The 20,617-nt window shown below is 38.6% G+C and overlaps 1 protein-coding gene across 3 annotated transcripts in view; it reads right to left on the bottom strand.

The window, feature by feature from the left end:
* erbin (erbb2 interacting protein) overlaps positions 1-20,617 on the bottom strand; it is a 65,569-nt gene that overhangs the window by 32,656 nt on the left and 12,296 nt on the right. For all 3 annotated transcript variants that reach the window (XM_036595711.1, XM_036595712.1, XM_036595713.1), the window contains exons 6-10: positions 15,295-15,358; positions 14,162-14,236; positions 10,375-10,519; positions 6,960-7,032; positions 496-625 (exon numbers count right to left, since the gene is read on the bottom strand). In XM_036595711.1, the coding sequence (XP_036451604.1) occupies positions 496-625; positions 6,960-7,032; positions 10,375-10,519; positions 14,162-14,236; positions 15,295-15,358 (487 nt within the window). The remainder of the gene's footprint in view (positions 1-495; positions 626-6,959; positions 7,033-10,374; positions 10,520-14,161; positions 14,237-15,294; positions 15,359-20,617) is intronic.

The raw sequence follows: 20,617 nt of genomic DNA, 5'->3' as shown, positions 1-20,617 counted from the left end.
CACTGCTGTTACAAGATAATCAAGGTTATTCGCTTCAGCTGTAACTAGTCATTATGTTACGGCTCATCTGTGTATATGTATGGGCTGTCAAACAATTAAAATATATAACCATGATGAATCTCATCATATTTGCTGTAATTTGGTTCTAAAGCAAAATTTTTCCAAATTACAGCATTTTGTTAAAGTAATAGATAAGAGAACTAAATAAGCTTCCTCAGAATGTATTTATTACTTTCTATAATTTAACGGGAACTTAAATAGAAGATCACATGAACGCAGGGTGAACATGAAGATAAAGCAAACACAGTTTCCAATTTATCACTAACACCCAGTGAGAGGAACAGTGGCTGCATATTTCAACTTCTCCATGACTGTAGATCATTCTGCTAAGCCACGTCTTCTGTTCTTCATGCATTAACTTTCATTCCACATATATATATATATATACACACACACACACACACACACACACACATGTAGTGCTACAGTACTAACCTCTGGAGGCAGCTGGGTGAGGAAGTTGTGGTCAGCTGCAAAGGTCCGCAAGTTCACACACTGACCAACTGCAGCAGGCAGAGACTCAATCTCATTAAAGCTACAGTCCAGCTCGTCCAGAGCGGTCAGCCTGAGGGAGGGAGACAGAGAGTGAGAGAGAGGGAGGGAGAGAGAGAGAAAAAGAACAGAAATAGAAAAAAAAGAAAGAAAAAAGAAAGAAAGAAAGAACAAGAGTGGAAGAGCGAGACAGAGCAAAAGAGAGAAAGAACGAGTGAAAGAAAAGTGTAAGAGAAAGAGAGAATGATAAAAATAAAATGCAAGAGAGGGGGAAGACAAGTCAGAAAGAATAAAGAGAGCAAGTGCACGAGAAAGAAAAAGAGAGAGAGAGAGAGAGAACAAACAGTTAATTAAGGCCACATTTATAATATATGGATTAACTTTAATATCACTGTGTCCTTCTACAGAAAGCTTTAAAACCACTTGGAACTGACAAAGAAAGAAATAAAAAAAAAACAACAACCGTAAGACGGTCAGTATCACACACAATCCTTTTATCCACACTTACAGTACATTTCAGATCTTTCACAAACTACACTCACAGCAGCCTCAGTGCTCTTCTCAGAATTTTACTGCTGAGTGCTAGTCAGCATATCCCCCCTGTACGATACGCATTACTAACACTGGCCCACATACAGACGCACTACTTGGATAAGTATGCCGAAGGCCTCTGGACTCAGGCTGCTCTGAGTAACAGATTTCTCCTCAATCTGGTTCCCATTATCTGCCTCGAGTTTGGCTGCGAAACATGCAAGTGCATACTCTGAATATACGCAGGGTATTTTTCCAACCCTCATTTCTTAAGAAATATAGTCCATAAAGAAACACAAGACCGAGCGACAGACAGAGACAGAGGGTGAGACGAAAAGAGAAAAAGTGCCTGGAAGTCAGCCAGCAGTTTTTTCTGACTGGAATTCAACATCACAGCAAGACTATAAAAGAACTGCGAACATAATGTATGAATAATCGCTAATTAAATGTCGCAGCGCTCAGAGATACACCATAAAACATCTGGCAAGGCAGCTTCTGCCATCCATCTCGAAACAGAGGCCAAAATCTGTCATCGTTAGGATGAAACACACAAATTGTCAGTCATTTACTTAAACTGTGCTGTGCTAGAGGCCACACATCTTCAATAAAATACGTTCCTGCCCCATTTAATTGTACAATTTCATAAGATCAACAGCAAGGCTGTTATAGTTAGGAAATGTAAGTAGAGGGTCAAAGGATGTGGGTTTGGAAGGCATGGAATAGTAGTGTGCTCACTTAAAAGTGGCTTTACACAAGAAAATAAGCTGAAAATACAATATAAACCCACATCTCAAGATGAATGTATGCATTTTTCATGTTATGTACACACAAGACATTTCAGCTCTTTTGGAAGCAATTATTAGGAACATAAGCAGGACATTAAAGCCAGCAGTACACTTCAAAAAGAAAATGACATCTTTTTGGACAACACAGTGTGGTGGTCTGAGCTCGTACAGGGTGGTGTGCGCCGCTTGCTGGAAAGAACTCCCAATTACCATATCGTTTGTGGAGACCTTGGTCTATATGGTGTCACATGGTAGGTCTAGCAATGCTGAGACATGCACAAAGCATATTTACGACAGCGTGTTTGGCAGTAGTCCAACGTTGTTTTGTTCCTTTGGGCCCACTTATTACTAGAAAGCATGAAGGCAGACAGGAAAACAAAACATTTTTTGCTTAAAAATGTCATTTTTGGGAAATTTTCAACACAGCTACGCTTAAGGACCTATCAGTGTACCACTAAACAAAAATATCAACAGAATGGTGGCAAATTAGTGTGAAATATTTCAACTCTATTTTTGCAAGTGGACAGTTACAATTTTGGTGGGTAGACCATTTTGTTTTTGGAGAGATTTGGCAAATAATTGATGAAGCTGCCATCTGGGAGCCATTGTTGCTTGGCTTCTTTAGCTTTTCAAAACATTTCTCTTTTGTTGTTAAATCTATTATTTGTTTCTGATCTTTATGACAAAGTATCAACACTGGCCCACTACAGTCCACTGGCACCCCTCAGTATTGACCACCAATGGGTGCTTTGCTGGCCACTTGTAGTCCGCAGCCCAGTGGCTGAGAAACCCTGGTACCTAAAAGTATGCTGTAAGTCTAAGGAATGAGTCTGCCACTCAAGTAGGACACCATGCAAGTACATAATGGAAATACACATTTACACAAATACAGAGCTGTGATATATATTAGGGGTGTAATGACACATTTTTTTGGTTCAAAATGATTTTTCAATTGTGAGATCAAGATTCGATTCGCTTTCCGATATTGTGTGTGTTAAAAATGTCTTGATTCTACAGAGCTCTAATTATACAAGGCCCAGATGAATAAATGGTCTCAAATAGATCTTTTTCATTCCCTTTTGGCGCCTCCCTATAACAAAATAAACCCCAAAAGACAACCCTTAGAATTTCTGACCTATTTCAGATAAAAGCCCAGTCATTTGAGCATGGGTGCTTGTATAATATAAGCACTGCCCCCTCCTTGTCCACTTCACTCTGATAAGATGCACCAAGACACCCAGTACTGATGACTGATCACAGCTTTTCCCAAAAGATGGTAGTTGAGAGATGCTCACAAGAGAACGAGGGATGTATAGTTGATAGTTTTAAATTTCAATGCACTGCTCTTGAAACAGTATTGGAATTATTACAACTTTAGAATATATCGTTTGTAGCCTTATGATAATTATCATATAAGCACATGATCACAATTATTTGAGCAACACAAGCAATTTCCACAGTTGCTTTTACAATCATATGGTTATGTTGTAACAAACAAAGATTGTGAATTGGGTGCGTTTTCATCAGCCGGGCTGAAGTAAATGCAGAGACACATCATAGATCTTATAAAAACAACAAAAGTTCTGACTCCTGATTGGTGCTGTAACAACTTTAGAGTGAAGCAGTGAGTAATGTTTGTTTATTTGGCAGCTACAAAGGAAGACAGATAATCAGTCAATTATGCCTTAGCATTGTACTTTAATAGTTGCCTACAATGAACAAAAAAATTGTTAAATCACAATTATTCACAGGGAAATAAATTGTCAGCTAAAATATCATGGTAATAGCCTAATCATTAGCGTGATACTGGCCTTTGTAATACTGAAATCACACTTATTCTAATTCTAATAAACATGACAAATACTGGGAACCAACTTGTGCAACTGACGATAATATTTTCTTTTTTTTGGTATACAAACAATGAAGCCTTGTTATATGATTAAAAATATTTTTTTAATAAAATAATGATTAAAATTATTAGTTTTAATTTAATTAGTTACATTTAATAAAATGATTAGTTTAAATTTACATAAAAGTTTAAAACAGTAAGGTTTACATTAAATTTGTAATAAAGGCTTTTCTCTCAACTTTTCACATGTTTGCAGGACTACATATTTCAAAACTAATTATTATAACCTATATATTTTTCAACACATAGCATTTTGCAATTTTCTCTCATTTCCGCTACACACTGACAACCCTTGCAGTTTTACTTTTTACTTGTGCCAGATAACATTCTGGTTCATGTCCCTACAGTTTACAAGGAAAATTTTGAAAACTTTAAAGAGATTCAATCATTTGAGTAATACAAACTATTTAATTAATTTAAAACAGTGAAATTAATTTAAAACAGTGAAAAAATATCAATTTCATTAATAAAAGTCACATGTGGACATGCAAAGAACTTTCTCAAACGTCTGTCCCATATAGAGCTACTAATGATCTACTAAATTATACGAATACTGTTGATCTGTGTGATGCACATCACACTCAAATATTTATGGACATGTTTTAAGGTGGTTTTATGAGAATGTCCCATATGCAAAATAGCCTCTAACCAATCACACACTGTTTTTGGCATTCTGGCCATCCCTTGGAATCTCTGAGGAGTCAAGGCATTCACGTGATCCAGCTGTAACTTATTTTGGTCAAAAATAATGCAGGCCAGTCTTAAACATGTCACATCAATGATTCACAAATGTTTGTTTAATATATGGCAGGTTACCATAATCACAAAATAGAATATAATCGCAATATAGTCCTCCATCCACATCGTGCAGCCCTAAACACATATGCACACTACTGACACACATTTCACAGCTGAAAGAGGATTTGAGTTTTAGAAGTTCTTAGTGACTTGACACAGTCAGATGAGGCAGAGCCGTCAGATGTCAGTCCAGTTCAGAGGACGCAGTGAAACAATCAAATGAAATAGAAGATTAAACACGTATTAATCAGCATGCTTAACAATCCTGACTGGGATTAAAGCGGAATCCTTGCAGTCGTGTATTCATAATCCAGCCAAACAGATTTTCTTAATCCCACCCAAGGAAAAGCCAACCTAGCATAAGGGCTAATTGGTGTGTTTGGAAACAGTTAGAGCAAGAGTAGAGAGTTACAAAGGGGAAAAAAAGGGTACAACTGTTTTGGGATGAATTCTGGACCAGAATATGACAACATATCCTCTCCAACTCTCTCTCTCTTGCTCACTCACTCACAAACTCTCTCTGGTAATCCCTCTCTATGAGTCCATATGGACAAGCACTTTCACAGGCCGGTTGTATTGCCTGCTGTTTGTTCCGTCTGTCCGTCTGGCTGAGGCTTATGGCCAGCTTCACCTCTCTGACACAGTGCAACCCTGCTGGACGCACACTGCTGCTATACAAGAGCCTAATCTGCTCACGTCACACTGAAAGGCAGTGGATTAGAGCTGTCCACTAATAGAGCAGTGTTATAAAAGGCAGTAAAGCTTAATATTGTGATGAACAACACAGCATGGATGGAAACAGCTTTGTTTGACTGGAATTCAGACTGCTTCAGGACCTACACTTTGTAAACATACAACTAGTTTGGAATCAGTAGCTTCAATATTGCATATTATAAAAATAGTTTGGCTGTAGATACAGAGGATAAAATCATTCTAAAATGATGTGACAAGTCTACAACCACACAGGTCTCAAATAATTTGCAGAACAAGAAATGTTAGATGGTAAAGGGAGCTGTAGATGATTCTAACTTGACTAGCTGTAAAACAGAGAACGAAATTATAATAAAAAATAACATCCAGAATGAAATTATAATAAAACTGTCAGTGAGAATGCCTCATTTTTTAAAAGAGATCCAATTTCAAGACATAAATGACTGTAACACATATTTTATCATAAAATAATAGCTCCCAAAACACATTTTTATCTACACTGTAAATATTATTATTTTGCATAAGATATTTTTATTAAAAGAATAACCCAATGTTTTAACCTAACCTTCATCTACCATATCTTCTAGTACAGGGGTCGGCAACATGCAGCTCTTTTATTGCCATGTTGCGGCTCCACAACAGAATTCGATTTTTAGGTAAAAGTAAAATAATCCTCTTTAGCAGTAAAATAAAGCTCTACAGATCTTTCTAACACAATTTCAGCAATAAATTGTCTTAAACGCTGGAGTTAATGTAGCCCATAACTGCTATTTCACCCTTTAACCCTGAAGATTGGCATAAAGACAGCTGGTCACCGTAGAAACAAACAAAAATCTCCCCTAGCTAGCATCTAACGAAAAGGCAAAGAGAAAGATCTAAGACGAACATCAATGATTTAGAGACAGCCTCTTTTTCGAATTTTCTCCTTCCACCTTAAATGGTGCAGCACTTACATTCTGGCATGGAACGGGAAAATTTGAGCAGGAAGGTGGCGAATGAGAAGCTGACTTCAGCCTCGTAAAAAGTCGAACGTTGAGAGACATTTTACAAGAAACTATTCTGCTCTCGAGGAAAGGTTTCCTGCCAGAGATGCGAGAAAAGCAGCAATAGCTGAACTACAGCTTAGATCAGAGCAAAGTAAGTTTTTGTTTATATTATATTTTTAGCCTATGCTAGTACATTAGCACATACTGAGACATATTTACAGCCAAAATGGGTGTTTGAAGATGTTTGATTACCATAGGCAACAACTGACATGTTCACCTGTAAAAGAAGAGTAAAAAAAGTAAAAGAACAGAGAATGCATTGACTCAAAACATGCTTATAATACAAGCCAAAGGGCAGATTATAAGCAACAGCTCACTGGCTTCTATTATAACTGTGTTTCACTGTTTCACAGGTATTCTGTACAGAGAAATGTGTCAAAAATATTGCCCATGATAATCAAACATATGTTACAGATATAGTAGACAGGAGTGAGGTAAAAAATGCTGCATATTTTGAATATGATGAGTGACCACAAACTTTTGAACAGTGTAATTTGAGTGTAATAACAGGTTTGTACCATGCTGGTGAAAATTCATCTCCTGAGCCAGCCAACATTAAAGGAACTGAGAGAAAGGAGTATTTCACACAGTCCGCTTCCTCTAACCTGGAGGAAAAGATTCACTCACCCGCCTATAGAGTCCGGCAGACGCACAAGCTGATTCTCATCCACCTTTAGAGCGGTCAGCTTCTTCAGAGAGCCTGCAGGAGAGGGAGAGGGAGAGGGAGAGGGAGAGAGAGAGGGAGAGAGAGAGAGGGAGAGAGAGAGAGAGGGATAGAGGTAAAGAGAGATAAAGGAATAAGCAGTGAAAAAATGTGAAAAAATGTGAAAGATGGGAACATGAATGAGAAATAGAAAAAAAGGAAAAGGGACAGAATGGGGGAAATGAGGGCGAGAGAAAGAAAGAAAGAGAATGAGATAAGAGAGAAAGAAAATAAGTAACAAAAGAGGAGGAAAACAAAAGCAGAAAGAGAGAGAGAAGGAAGACAGAGAGACAGACAAAGAGAAAAAGACAAAGAATAAAGGCATGAGAGATGAGAGGTGGAAGTTAGAGAGAAAGAGAAAAGAGACAGAAAAAGAGGGTGAGAGAGGAAAAAAAATAGAAGAGGAGAAAAACAGACACAAAGAGTAGAAGGGGAAGTGAGTGAGGGAGAAACAGAGAAAAAAGAAAATAGAAAAAGAAAGAGAAATACAAGAGAGAAAGAGAAAAAGAAAAACAAGATAAAGAGAAAGAGAATGAGCAACAACAGAGGAGAAAAACAGGAGCAGAAAGAGAGAGAAGGAAGACAGAGAGACAGAAAAAGATGAGAGAAAAAAGGTGAGAAAAGGAAAAGCAACGGAAGAGGAGAAAAACAGACACAAAGCAGAGGGGAAAAGTGAGTAAGTGAGAGAGCAAGATAGAGCAAAATGAAAGAGAAAATAGAGGAAAAGAGAGAGAGAGAAACAGAGAGAGAAAGAGAGACAGAGAGAGAGAGAGAGAGAGAGAGAGAGAGAGAGAGAGAGAGAGAGAGAGAGAATTTCTCAGTGAGGAGCTGGCATCGATACAGATATTGATCATTCCCTCACAGGACTTTCCTCAGTAGGCATCCCATATCCAATTCATTTAATACAACAGAGAGCACAATATTGCCATCGATACATTAACGAGGTTATGAGGATCGATGTGCAGAAACTAATCTGTTTGAATCGCTGTATGAGGCTCCTGAATGGATTTGCAACTTCTGAAGCGCGTTCTGTTGTTGAGGCCAGCCGCCTCCGCTACATGAAAAGCGTTTCTCTCTCTGTGCGTGAAATGAGTTCAATTAATTCATACGAGTGTTGGGGCATTATTTCGTGCTAATACACACTTCTGCATGTCACATTAAAGGAGCGGATCCGGGGCCGTGGTTCGGTTTACGCTGGAGGAACTGAAAAAAGAGCCCACTTCAGCATGCTTCCTCATTAGCGAGAGCGCACGGCTGATTCATTTACTTGGTAATGATGTGTTCCTATTATTGCTTGCGCTGCTTTTCAATGCAGGACCACAACAGAACAGAGAACAGGCCATCATGACACAAAAACACAATCACTGGAGCCCTGGATGAGAGAAGGGCTTCCGTTTTGTTCGTCTGTATGTGTCTGTGTGGTATTCAGATCCACAGTGTGTGTACAGATCTGCAGATAAGGGAGAAGGGGCAGGCTGCTCATTCACCCAATAAGGAAGAACGAACTAGAAACCACAGCAGCAGTGGCAGGATTTGCATTCAGCTCTGACATTTACATTATAAAAAAATTTCCACAATTAAATCATGAAAAAAAACAAAAAACAAAAACGAAATACTGGAAAAAAAAGGAAAAAAACTATTGACTATCAGCACCAGAGCCCATTTAAAGGGAGCCTGTCCACTTCCTTCTCCCATTATACCAAAAACATGACTGCAGAACATTAGAAAGCGCCCAGGAGAGAGTTCACAATGAATGAAGGTAAATAGCGCTAAATGGCTAAAGATGAAAAAATAAACATTACTAGGCATTTATGTGGGACATTCCTTTAATTTTGGAAAGCAGAAGGATAAATTCTATGGTGGCCGACAAGATCCAATGGACAGTACAATGAAAAAAAACATTGCAAACTCAAAGACAAATTCAGAAAACAAACTTCCATCAGCATGGACTACACACAAGCTACATTTGACAAACATGCTGCAAATACAGAAAATACACAGCTCCAGAAACGCTGCAAAGCCAGTCACAACAGAAAGGAATTTTTTTATTATTCTGCAGAGCTGTTGTATAACGTGTATGTTGTCAATTTGATGAAAGAGTTTTCTGCATTGGCAGTGTGTTGGGTCTTGCTTGCCTCTGCAGTATTACATAATAAATAAATAAATAAATAAAAAACACTTACTAGTACACTTCCCCCTTTTTTATATAGCAAAAAGGTTTTAGGTGATAAGATGCTAGCGTAAGTGTTACTAAGTGCTGCATCACTTTACACTCATTGATGTCATGAACATCCATAAAGTACTGTTTAAAAGGGTGACACTGAGTGGTCCTTTTTAGATTAAACAAAACACTCAATAGACTTTCAGTAACATGTCAAAAACATATGAGGTTTAGGATTAGGTTTTGGGTTAAGGTTAGGGTTAAGATTAGGGCCAAGGTTAGGGTTTGGGTAAGGTTGGGTAAGGTTAGGTTTTGCGTAATGGAAGTAAAATATTAACAGTACATCTACATAATGTAAGTAATGAATCAACAGAACATCTATAAGATATTTACTTCAATGTATTCAGATGCTGCACTACTGCACCTTCACTGATAGTTTGTTGATATGTTACTAATAATCTGTTAAGGGTTTATTAATCATTTACAAAGGACCTCTTCGATCGTTACCGTTAAAAGTTCTAAATCTAGAGTTCAAGGGAGCTCAGAAACATAAAAGACATCTTTGTGAGTGTGAATGCGTGTTTGTTCCCTGTGGCTCTTTTTTTGTTGTAGCCGTTCTAAAAATCACCCACCCCTACGTCACGTTAAAACAGTGGTCTGCAGTGGGTAATTTTGCATGTCAGTAAAACGGCCCATTTCTGTCAAAGTAGGCAGTTCCTGGCCATGTTAAGGGACAAAATGATGATGAGCAAAGGTCTTGCTTGCGACTCGACCAGAGATACAATAGATTACTTCAGACATATAAGGTCTTCTCATAAAAGAAAATTGTTGATATGTGCAATGTGTGTGCTCCAGTGTGATTTCTCATATGACCATATACATATTTCGGCACGCCTGTCAAATTACGTTGCTGATTTCTTGAAAGCAAGTTTAAACATCCTCCACAGAAAACATTGAATGCACAATTACTGTTTTTTAAAAATAACAAATATACAGTCTGTGCAAAAGTTATGGCACACTTCCCACAAACAGAAACAGTACACAAAATTTGCAGAAAAATGGCAGATTTGTCCCTGTAGAGGATGTGTTAACTTTTATTCCCTTAGAAAATCAACAAAACTTGTAAATTGACCAGGGGCATTCAAACTTTTATAACTACGTGTGTGTTTGGGTTGTACCTATAGCGCTGGGTAGCTGAGTGAGGGCGTTGTTGGACAGCAGCAGGTCCTGCAGGTTCTCACAGCCGCTGATCTGGTCATCCACCAGCTCCATGTTGTTCTTGGACACATCTAAATAGGTCAGCTGCTTCAGCATCCCGATCATCTGTAAAACAAAAAAATGCATATAAATCTGATTCGTTCTGTGCAGTGAAAACAAAAATTTGATCTTTTCAATTCAGATCAGTCACTGTCATGAGAGGACGCATTTCCAATATGTGCCAATGTTTTTGGGAACAACACATTATTGAAAGATAGATAATAAATCATAACTATCTATTAATAGCAATTTCTTACTAACTTTGGAATATACTGTAAAACGTTATCACTACTTTTCTAATCTCATCACGGTACAGCACCCTCATACACTTCAGAATGCCTGAACTATGTCCCAAATTATGTCTCTAGATCATCCAGTGCTGCTTCTCCACATTCCATAGGACACTTAAAGTGGTGAAGCAGTCTTTTGTTTTTATGCACTAAGGATCTTTAACACGTTAGTAATGAACACTTGTCAGATTTCTTAACATGTAACTACTTTTTATTATTTTTCTAACTTTTACTGTTTTAATGTTCTTTTCATATTTTAATTGTACTTCTCATATTTTAATTGCACTTATATCAGTCAGGTCAGCAGTGGTTTTAACTTTATGATATGTGTGCATGTTGGTCCTTCAAGGCACATGTGGGTTCACACTAATCACAGATGAGTCGCTTACAAAGAGGAATGTGACCTGTCAAGACAAAGATCAGATCTGAGCACAAAATCAGAATTGAGCAGTAAGGTATGTAATGGAACACAGCCCAACACCCGCGATACAGAAGATTCCAACCAGAGTGGAGGAGATACTGAACTGTGTGAAGATAAACAGACAGAGACAGAGGAACGTCCTAATGAATGAAGGTCATGGGCAGGGAGCACACGCTTACTCTATGAATAACTTCTGCTTGAGGACAAAAGGAGGCCTTGTCCCAAACCCCTAACAAGAAACTTTCCTCATCTACCCCCTAATGTCCTTTACCTTGAGGCAGCACTAATATAAAAGCTCTCTGAGTAGAGTAGGGCAGCTAAGAAAAGTGAGTTTCCCCACCAGGAGCGCCTTTCAAAGTCGGCTACATTGAAATTTTCATTGCATACGAATATGAATACACATATGCATACGAATTGGTTGGGTTGTGACATCAATGCTGTTTTCATCATGGTGGAGAGACAGAAACAAAACGAGTCAAACAACAAAAAACAATCATAAACTGTACAAAAATAACAAATGGCAATAAAAAGTTAACTAAACATGAACAGTTAAGTCACACTTTATTTCTGCTTCGCACGAGTTAAAAAAATCAGTATAACAGGCCAAAAACGATGGATGCCAGCGAGTTAAAAACCTACAACACCAATTTCTCAACCTCAGTGTTCTCTTCATCTCTCACATAAACAATATGAACTTAAATGATGGGTGAAAAAGTTCCTCCTCTGAGAAAACCACCTCCCCACACTGTTAGAAATAAAAGTTCTATGCAGGAACATTTTTCGTTCATCAAGGTACAAACAATGTAAATGTTCCCTTAAAGGTACAACAGGGGGTTTAAGGTCTAATTGTGTACCTTAAATAAGTTTTTCCACGTGAAAAGTATGGATTTGTACCTTTTCATAACCTGATGTTTTAAAACACCTGCACTTTAATTTCTTTAACTATTTGAATGCTGCTATAAGACCTCAATCTTTTTGCACAGTTTACAATTGACAATGTTTGCACCAGTTCCTTCATCATTCATACTTATTGTCTGGTGTATTTACTGCTCTGTGGCTGGTTGCACCAGCTGTGGGTAAGCTCAAATGTAGACTAGTTGTAACGTAAGTGTTTACTAAGTTCAGGTTTATGCATTACTAAATAAACACAAGTTGTACCACACAAACTAGTTTTAACGTTGAGCTTAGTAGTTACTAAATATTTACACCTCCCCCTCAGCCGGTGTAAGTTTTAGGGAAACCATCAGAAACCACACAGACAGCACATAAAAGACCTAAAACATGACTTTTTTGGCTACCTAGGCTGAAAACACTACATACTATACACTATGATTTTACTCGCACTGATTAAAACTCAGATCAGCTCCAGATCAGTCATACTCAGCAGCTGCCCAAACATCAACAACCTGCTGTTGTGTCGGTTAGCCAGAAACCGGCATTTAAAAAGCTGCATATTTGGCTGTCTCAGGGAAATATTAACAGATAAACAGACAAAGGTGGTAGATCATTAGTTTTATTCAGTTTAACTTGTACACATCGTTCTCTTCTATGCTGGATATTTTTTCCATTGAGAAATCAGAGCGAACTAAAACTGATTGGTTCTGAACATGTAATTGTCATGTTAAAGCGACATACACTTAGTTAGTTGTTACTAGTTAAGGGGGATTAGGGATTTTTGGTGCAACCAAATTAGTAAAATGATAGTTTTAAACTAACTAGTGTAACTAAGGACATGGTAAAGACTTTATGCACAAACTTAAGTATAAACTCACAAAAAACCTGGTGCAACCCAGTCCTGTATATTTAGTCTGGTGCATTTATTGTATATTCTGGACTCGTTTCACACTGTTGTTATTTGCTGCTGTTGTGTGTTGTACTATGGACCTAAAGAACATTTTGTTCCAAAGTATGGAATGAAGACCACTTGACTTAAATATCCACACCTTCAAAAATCAACCAAGTACGTGTGCACTCCCCTTTTTAACACCAATGTCTGGAATATTAACCGCTAGTCTGTCTAACTGAATTATTACCAGACATTGACCAGCAGTATCATTTCCGAAAGGAAACTCTGCATGCAGCCACCTTCTTTTACTGTCTACTATGTAAAAGGCCTTGAGTGCAGCATATTTCAAGTACAGCACAATTCAAATCCTCCTACAGCAGACCCAGGGTCCTGACCAATTACATCCCCCCATCTAACAGAGCTGCAATCAGCGCTTGACTAAGTGTGTGTGGGTGACACACTATCCTTGCCGCTGATTAATCTCAGTCAGCGTGAGCTGCTCTCCTGGGCACTCCGTTAAGAAGCTTAATCAAAAGCGCTAATAACGAGAGGGAAATTGAATTCCACAAAAGCAGGAACACACAGGCAGCAGCACTGCGGCGCAGAGGGCGCTGACACTTTGTGCCCAGGCTATGCTTGTCTCTCCCAGACAGGGTGCACAGTGAAATATGGGGACTGATTGTGATTTAGTGTGCCTTTGATTGACCACAGGTCACTTTGAACGACCTATTTGCAAGTATTTTTTTCCTCTCGAGGACATTCCTCAACGTGCTAATCCTAATCCAACAGGCCAGACTGCAATTACTGTCAGTTTGGCTAAGCGCTGGCTGCAGCGAGCTAATGCCTTAATTACGACCCATTTAAAACAAGCTGGCAATTTGGAGAGAAAGCATGCTCAAACAGGATCGAAGCAGACTTTCACTTACGTTCACCACCAGCATTTTTATCTCCGATTTGATCACTAAGTGCCTTTGAATTAATTGATCTTATTTGAGGGTTTGGCGCATTTCATCTGTAATGACCCGATTTACAGTCTAATTCAGGTGGGAGAGGGACAAAGAGGCTGCAGACGGCCCTACAGGAGCAATGACAAACATATTTGGGGACGGTGGGTCCACAGCCATGATTACACTGCAGTGACAGAGAGGGGGAAAAAGAGGTAGCAGCTAGGCAGAGATGAGTGGAAAAGATGAAATGAAAGGCTCCCTTACCCCCGGTAAAACTGTGAGCTTGTTTCCATCCATCCACAGCTCCTTTATTCCTGTAAGCTGCTCCAAAACCTCAGGCTAGAGAGAGAGAGGAGAGAGAGAGACAGAGAGAGAGAGAGAGTGAGAGAGAGAGTGAGAGAGAGACAGACAGAGAGAGAGAGACAGAGAGAGAGAGAGAGAGAGAGAGAGAGAGAGAGAGAGAGAGAGAGAGAGAGAGAGAGAGAGAGAGAGAGAGACAGAGAGAGAGAGAGAGAAAAACAAACACGAAAGATAGAAGGAGGAAGTCAAGAGAGAAGAAAGATAGAAAGAAAAAGGAAAGAATAAAAGAACGAAAGAAAGAGAAAAAGAACGAGGAGGAGAAAAGAAACAGTAGCAGTGAGAGAATGAGAGAGAAGTGGGAGGAGGAAAGAATTGTAGTGAGAGAAAAGAAAGAAGGATAGAGAGATATGGGAGAAGGAAAAAAGACAAAAGAAAGAGAGACAAAAAAAGAGAGAATGTAAGAGCGAAAGAGGGAGGAAAGAAACAAAGAAAGAAAAAAAGGAACAAGGAAAAAGAAAAAGAAAAGGGAGAGAAAGAGAAAAGAAAGAGGAAAAAGAGAGACAGATAGACGGGAGGAGTTAAGATAGGGTGATAGTGAAAGAAATGAAAGAAGCATAAAAGAGAGAGATGGGAGAAGGAATGCGACAGAAAAGGAAGAAACAGAAAAAGGAGAACGTGAGAGCGAGAGAGAGGAAAGAAACAAGAAAAGAAAGAACGAAAGAAAGTAAGAAAACGAAAGAAAGCGAAAAGAAAGAAAGAAAAAGAAAGAAAGAGACAAAAGAGGAGAAAAGAACGACAGAAAAAGAATAAGAGAAAAAGAGAGGAAAGAGGGAGAAACAGAAAACAGAATGACAGATAGAGAGAAGAGAGAAAAGAAAGTGTGATCACAATGTGATGACATACAAGACAAAATAAAAACAAAAAGTTTTAATAAGAGCTTTAAACGAAGCTCAAAATGTGAAATGTAGTAATAAACGTCATTTAATCATTCTATTCAAAGAACGTTCCTAATAAGACTGTATGAAGTTACAGTGTTGATAAGCACTCAGATCTGTCTGTCTGTCTGCAAAAGCTAAGAAGAGTGCAGGGACACTGACCACTTCAGTGAACTCGTTACTCCCCAGGTCCAGACGTTCCAGCTGCGTCAGCTTATGCATGCTTCTGAAAACACACAAATACACACACATTAACCAACAATTTAGCCATTAATCACCCATTCACTTTCCAGTTATAAGGAGTGTTTCAGCCTGGACTGCTTTTGGAACGAGCCACAATAAAGGGCATCCAATCAGAACAGAGGTCTTCTACATGTGTGGTCACACAAATATTATAAATGACAAGATAATCGGAAGATATGGGCCCTTTAAACGTACACATCTACAGACAGGAAAACGTATGCACAGATGTACAGATCAAAGGATGTGCAAATATACGGATGTACTCAAATGGCCTGTGCAAATTTCCTGGTGTACAGACAGTCTGCTGAACATAAGTGCTGTGCAAATATGCAGGATAGACAACTGAATAAAGGCGCTAGAGGAAAAACATACATGTACCATAACACTGTTTGAGTAGTTGTTGCTAAACTACTCAGTGACTGTTCTGACTCTGACATACAGAGAGAAAGAGGAGCCCAGGAAAAATAAAGGATGTAAAAACACTTAGACATTTCTAACATCAGTAGTTTTCTATCTATCTGCTTTTCATTTGTCCTTCCACAGAACAGCTGGAAAGGCCAAGCTTCAGCCATACAACCCTGAGTCAGGCTGCTGCAGTAACACAGTGTTGTGAGAACACAATATACTGCAATGCAGTCCAAAAGCATTTAGGCCCAATCCCATTTCTTATTTTCACCCCTACCCCTTGGAACTCCGTTACAACAGGTAGTGGTTGAAATCTTCCCCTACAAAACGGGACAACCCTCAAATAAAGAACATTACTTCATTACAGGCTATGAGTGGTGCTCTGTAGGTGACCCTGCTAGTCTGCAGTGATAGCAGAGGAGGGCAAAGTTCAGCAACCACAATGCTGGCCTTTAGTTAAATTTAGGGAATCATATGCTTTCAAAGGGGGGTGTGTGTGTGTGTGATAACTGTTTATCACTATTCACCAGCTTCTTGTTTGAATTTCCCCATTCCACCTTAAATGGAGCAGCAGGTCTTACGCTTGAGGCACCAGAATGTATCTGCTGCACTATTTAAGGTGGAATGGGAAATTTATCTAGCTAGCAACCGAGATGTCAGCAGACTACTAGCAATTTTTAATGCTTTTTCTTAAAACACTCCGTTTGAAGTGTGCCTCTGCAAAACCTCCATTTGCAGGGCCATGTAGCCCAAACACTTTGCCCTACTCCTCTATCTCAACAAAAATCGGGACACCCTACCCCTAGATGTGAACGTGCAAAACGGAGGGGTAAGGGCTAAGTGATGGGGTAAGGGGTGAAATGGGACTGGGCCTTAATCCAAAGTGAGATTCACACAAAAAGTGACCAAAATAAAAAGAGCTCATCCCACAATACAACTATTTTTCTTCATACCCATACTTCACACTCCCAGCACTCTGTGGAAACTTGCCTGTAAATATTCCTCATTGTTCCCATTTAAACATTAATGTCTCAGCTAGACAATGATTTTCAGTCTAATCAACACCAATCAAGGCAGATTCATAGGACTATAATTCATACATCAACGAACTTGCCAAAAAGCCAGGCATTAACCGAAGAAGCACAGCCCAGAAACTCAGTACGGGGGGAGAAAAACAGCAGAAAGTGAATTAAGTGTAAAGTAAAATCCGCACAAAATAAATAAAACTTCACTGCAGTTTGTCTGAACAGCACCTGTGCTAGTCTTTACTCAAGACTGGTCTTTTAAAGGATTTCTAATCAGTTCCACTGAAACCTCCTACACACTCACCCTCCCAAAGCAACATTCACATTACATTCTTGACACTGTTGTTCACATTGCATTATTAATGTTATTCATTTAGCTCAAAACTGGTCTCTTGCCTAAATGAGAAACTAATTAGATTTTTTTACAGTGTGAACACAAAAGTCTGAATCTTTTCCAATCAGACTGAATCTGCTTTCATATGTGGTTTGAAATCATAAACATACGGTGGCCATGAGACCATAATGAGAATGATCAGATCTGCTATTATATATAGCCGCTGTCTGAACAAAACCTTGCATCTCCAAAATAATAACTTTACAGGAGAAGGAAAAAACATTTTTCCAAGCTATTTTGGGCCATTTCTTTTGCTCCATTCATCATGAAATAAATGCACTATGTAAAGAGAAACAAGCATTTTCAATTCATGTCAAAAAGTGAAAAACAACAAAAATGGAGATAGAGATTGTTCCGGCAGCAGCGATATATATGTTTGGATAATTTTTTTTTCCCTACCACACTTTACTGCACATGTAGATGTCAGAGGTGATCATCCGCAGACCGGCTGGGGCTTTAACTTCATAAAACATGCGAGGTGTGCTCACACCATTGACAGATAGATATGCGGAACCGTCAAGGCAGATAGATCAGAGTAAAGAAAAAAAAATCAGAACTGAGCAATAAAACTTGCAATGTGAATGTAGCCTCAAGGCAAAAGCTCAAAAATCATCACATAGAACATAAAACAAAGCAGAGCTACAACATACAGAAAACACTGCAGAGACCATCACAATGAACAGAACAGATATACTTGATACATCATCTGAATGGGTGATTTCTCTTCAATTAAAAATATTATTTAACGTAAAATAAAACATAATGATCACCTTTCAGAATGTACATTTTAGAATGATCCACCTTTTACAGTGTAAATTTTTCCACATTTTATCCGCAACTAATTTTCAAGGCCTTGTTCTAGGCTAACATCCACAGTAATAGCAAGATGATGAGTGACGCTCAGTGGCTCTCAAAGAGGCTCTCGTATCATATCTGCTGGATGTTCTGGATATTTTAATTAATGTAACAATTAATTCTTACCAGATTAATTAGGACACTGTTAGCTCTCAGTATGAGAAATGTTGTTGACTGTGTTGAGCTGCTAGTGAGCAATGAACGAGGAGGGTGAAAACAAATCACACTTCCCCACAAAGTCAGCTGTGCTAAAATAAAACTGACAACAACTGCAGCTGTCTTGGCATTAAAAAAATCTTGTACAACTGCCTTAACAAAACATATAAGCTTCTAAACATAATAGAAACACTTTATCTACAAAGACAAAATTTCAGTTAGCTTCCGGTTTTTTCCGGTTTTCGATCAAATTACATTCCATTAGAGGTTTTGATGAAAAAAATCGCATAGTTTAAGTTATGGACCTCAATCAAAACAAGCAGAAACTGCATTGATGGCTATAGTAAAAAAAGAGTTAACACAACAGTTTTGATTTTTGGATATTGTGCGCCTTTCAACTCAATTTGAGATTTATTTATATAGTGCTTTTTACAACATTGTCACGAAGCACAATTATAAAACAACAGGAGCAATACGAACAAATAATAAGATTTTACAATTAATATACAATAGTGAATATATATTTAAAAAAAATAGAAATGAGCCCATGAAATCAAAATCATCTGTCATTAGAAGTATTTAGATGAACCAATGATAACCGACGACTGCTGTTAGAAACCTATCAGAAAATTAGTCACTTTTACCATCACTGACTACTGTTAGAGGCCTATCATCCACAACATGTCCAGTGTGCAGAAGGCTTAAGCCTCTTCCGGATGTTTATGATGTTGCTACATCCCTCTGTAGCATCTACAAAAGACAGCATAGCCGGATTCACACGTGTAGTCATGCATGCCTGTTCACATACACACCTTAGTTTCTCTGTGTTTACGTGAGTGAGGGCTGTTTGGTTGCGCAGTGTTTTGCATTTAATGCTTGTTTGGTGGGAACAAGCTCAGCCACATTCTTGACCTGTCGTTTGAAGCCACGTGAGATTCATTCATAGGGCAGCAGCACACACAAGATAAAGGGAGGTGGCTGTGTCACAGTGTGTTGCAGAGTGTCAGCCATCCGGCTCCGCTGTCCAGTGACTCATGCACTGCTGAGGAACCGACAAACCACGCAGTATGATCTGAAGGCCTCACACGGGGCCTCATCAGAAGGAGCCACATCGAAGAATCCAGGAAGCTGAGTAAGTGGGACTTCAAAAAACTGCCGTGGTTAAAGGCAGAGTGGCAAAGTAATAAAATGTACTTAGGCTGTACGAACGCCTGATGTTTTGTTTGAACAATGACAGCTTAGAGGGAACATATGATAATGGTCAATGAGTGCTAAATTGCTGAGGCACTACAGATGCCAGTCTGTGATAATGGCGTATGAACTATGTACTATGACTTGTTCTTTGTTAAATGTTAAATGATCTTTGTTAACTTTGTTGCGAGTTCAATCCATTATTATTATGAGGTAATGCCAAAAAGCCACCATGTAAGCATAACTGGCCTCGCTCTCTCTAGGTAGGTGGAATGTTTATTTTTCTTGACACTGAAACTCAAATTTCTCACTACTATATACTCCCTTCAACCCACCACAAGCTAAAGAAAATTCAACAATATACAACATAAAGTTACTATAATCCCATCTGAGCACATGAACACGAAATGAACCACTGATATTTCTAAATAAATGACACATGAACGTGTTTCTATCCTCTAATAAATCTATTAATAATGGAGCACAAAAATCAGCAGGCCCTAGATTAGTAGAGGATGTGAACTGTGTAAAAAAAAAATAAAAAAAATTGCTTTTGCAGCCATGGCTATCTTTCTGTAAACCAACCCCGGAGTGGTGCCATGAAGCTTTGATGTGCTGCCTGGGCTCAGAACGAGAAGCAGAAGCCACCTGGAACCCTCAACACCTCTTAAACATGCAGCTTTTACATGACAAAACAGTAACAGGACTATAAAACCCGTCACAGTAAGTAAATGCGTGTCATGTAAGGCTTGGAAATACAATGTCACAGTTCATAGAGAAAGAGATACATGTAGGAGAAGAGAGAGTGAAAAGGTTAAAGAAATGAACCAATGTTTTTCAGGGTCTTTTTTTTTGTTTTTTGGAGGGGGATCCATTTTTCTGAGTGTTGATCTGTTTTTATGCTTGTGGTTGCATAAGACCATTTTGTACCTAAAACTGGATGCTGGTCTAAGCCCCCTGGAACCATTTTTGTGGAGCATCTTACTTCAAAAGATAAAGTATTAAAATTGATATTTAAAAAAAAAGAAAATGCTGTACTATTAATGCTGTTACTTTAAGAGTTACAGAGTTATAAAGAGAGGAAGAAAAAGAGAGCAGTCCTCTCCAAGTTTCTGTCACTGCAATTTCTCTTTGATGCTCTCTCACCACATCTCAATTAGAGGCAATGAGAGCCGTTCTTCATTCTAATTATTTTCATTATATCACATTAGCTCCA

Source organism: Colossoma macropomum, unplaced genomic scaffold, assembly GCF_904425465.1.
Source record: "Colossoma macropomum unplaced genomic scaffold, Colossoma_macropomum, whole genome shotgun sequence".
Taxonomy (NCBI): domain Eukaryota; kingdom Metazoa; phylum Chordata; class Actinopteri; order Characiformes; family Serrasalmidae; genus Colossoma; species Colossoma macropomum.
Note: the sequence above shows the minus strand (reverse complement) of the source record. Positions and strands in the feature narration are given on the sequence as shown.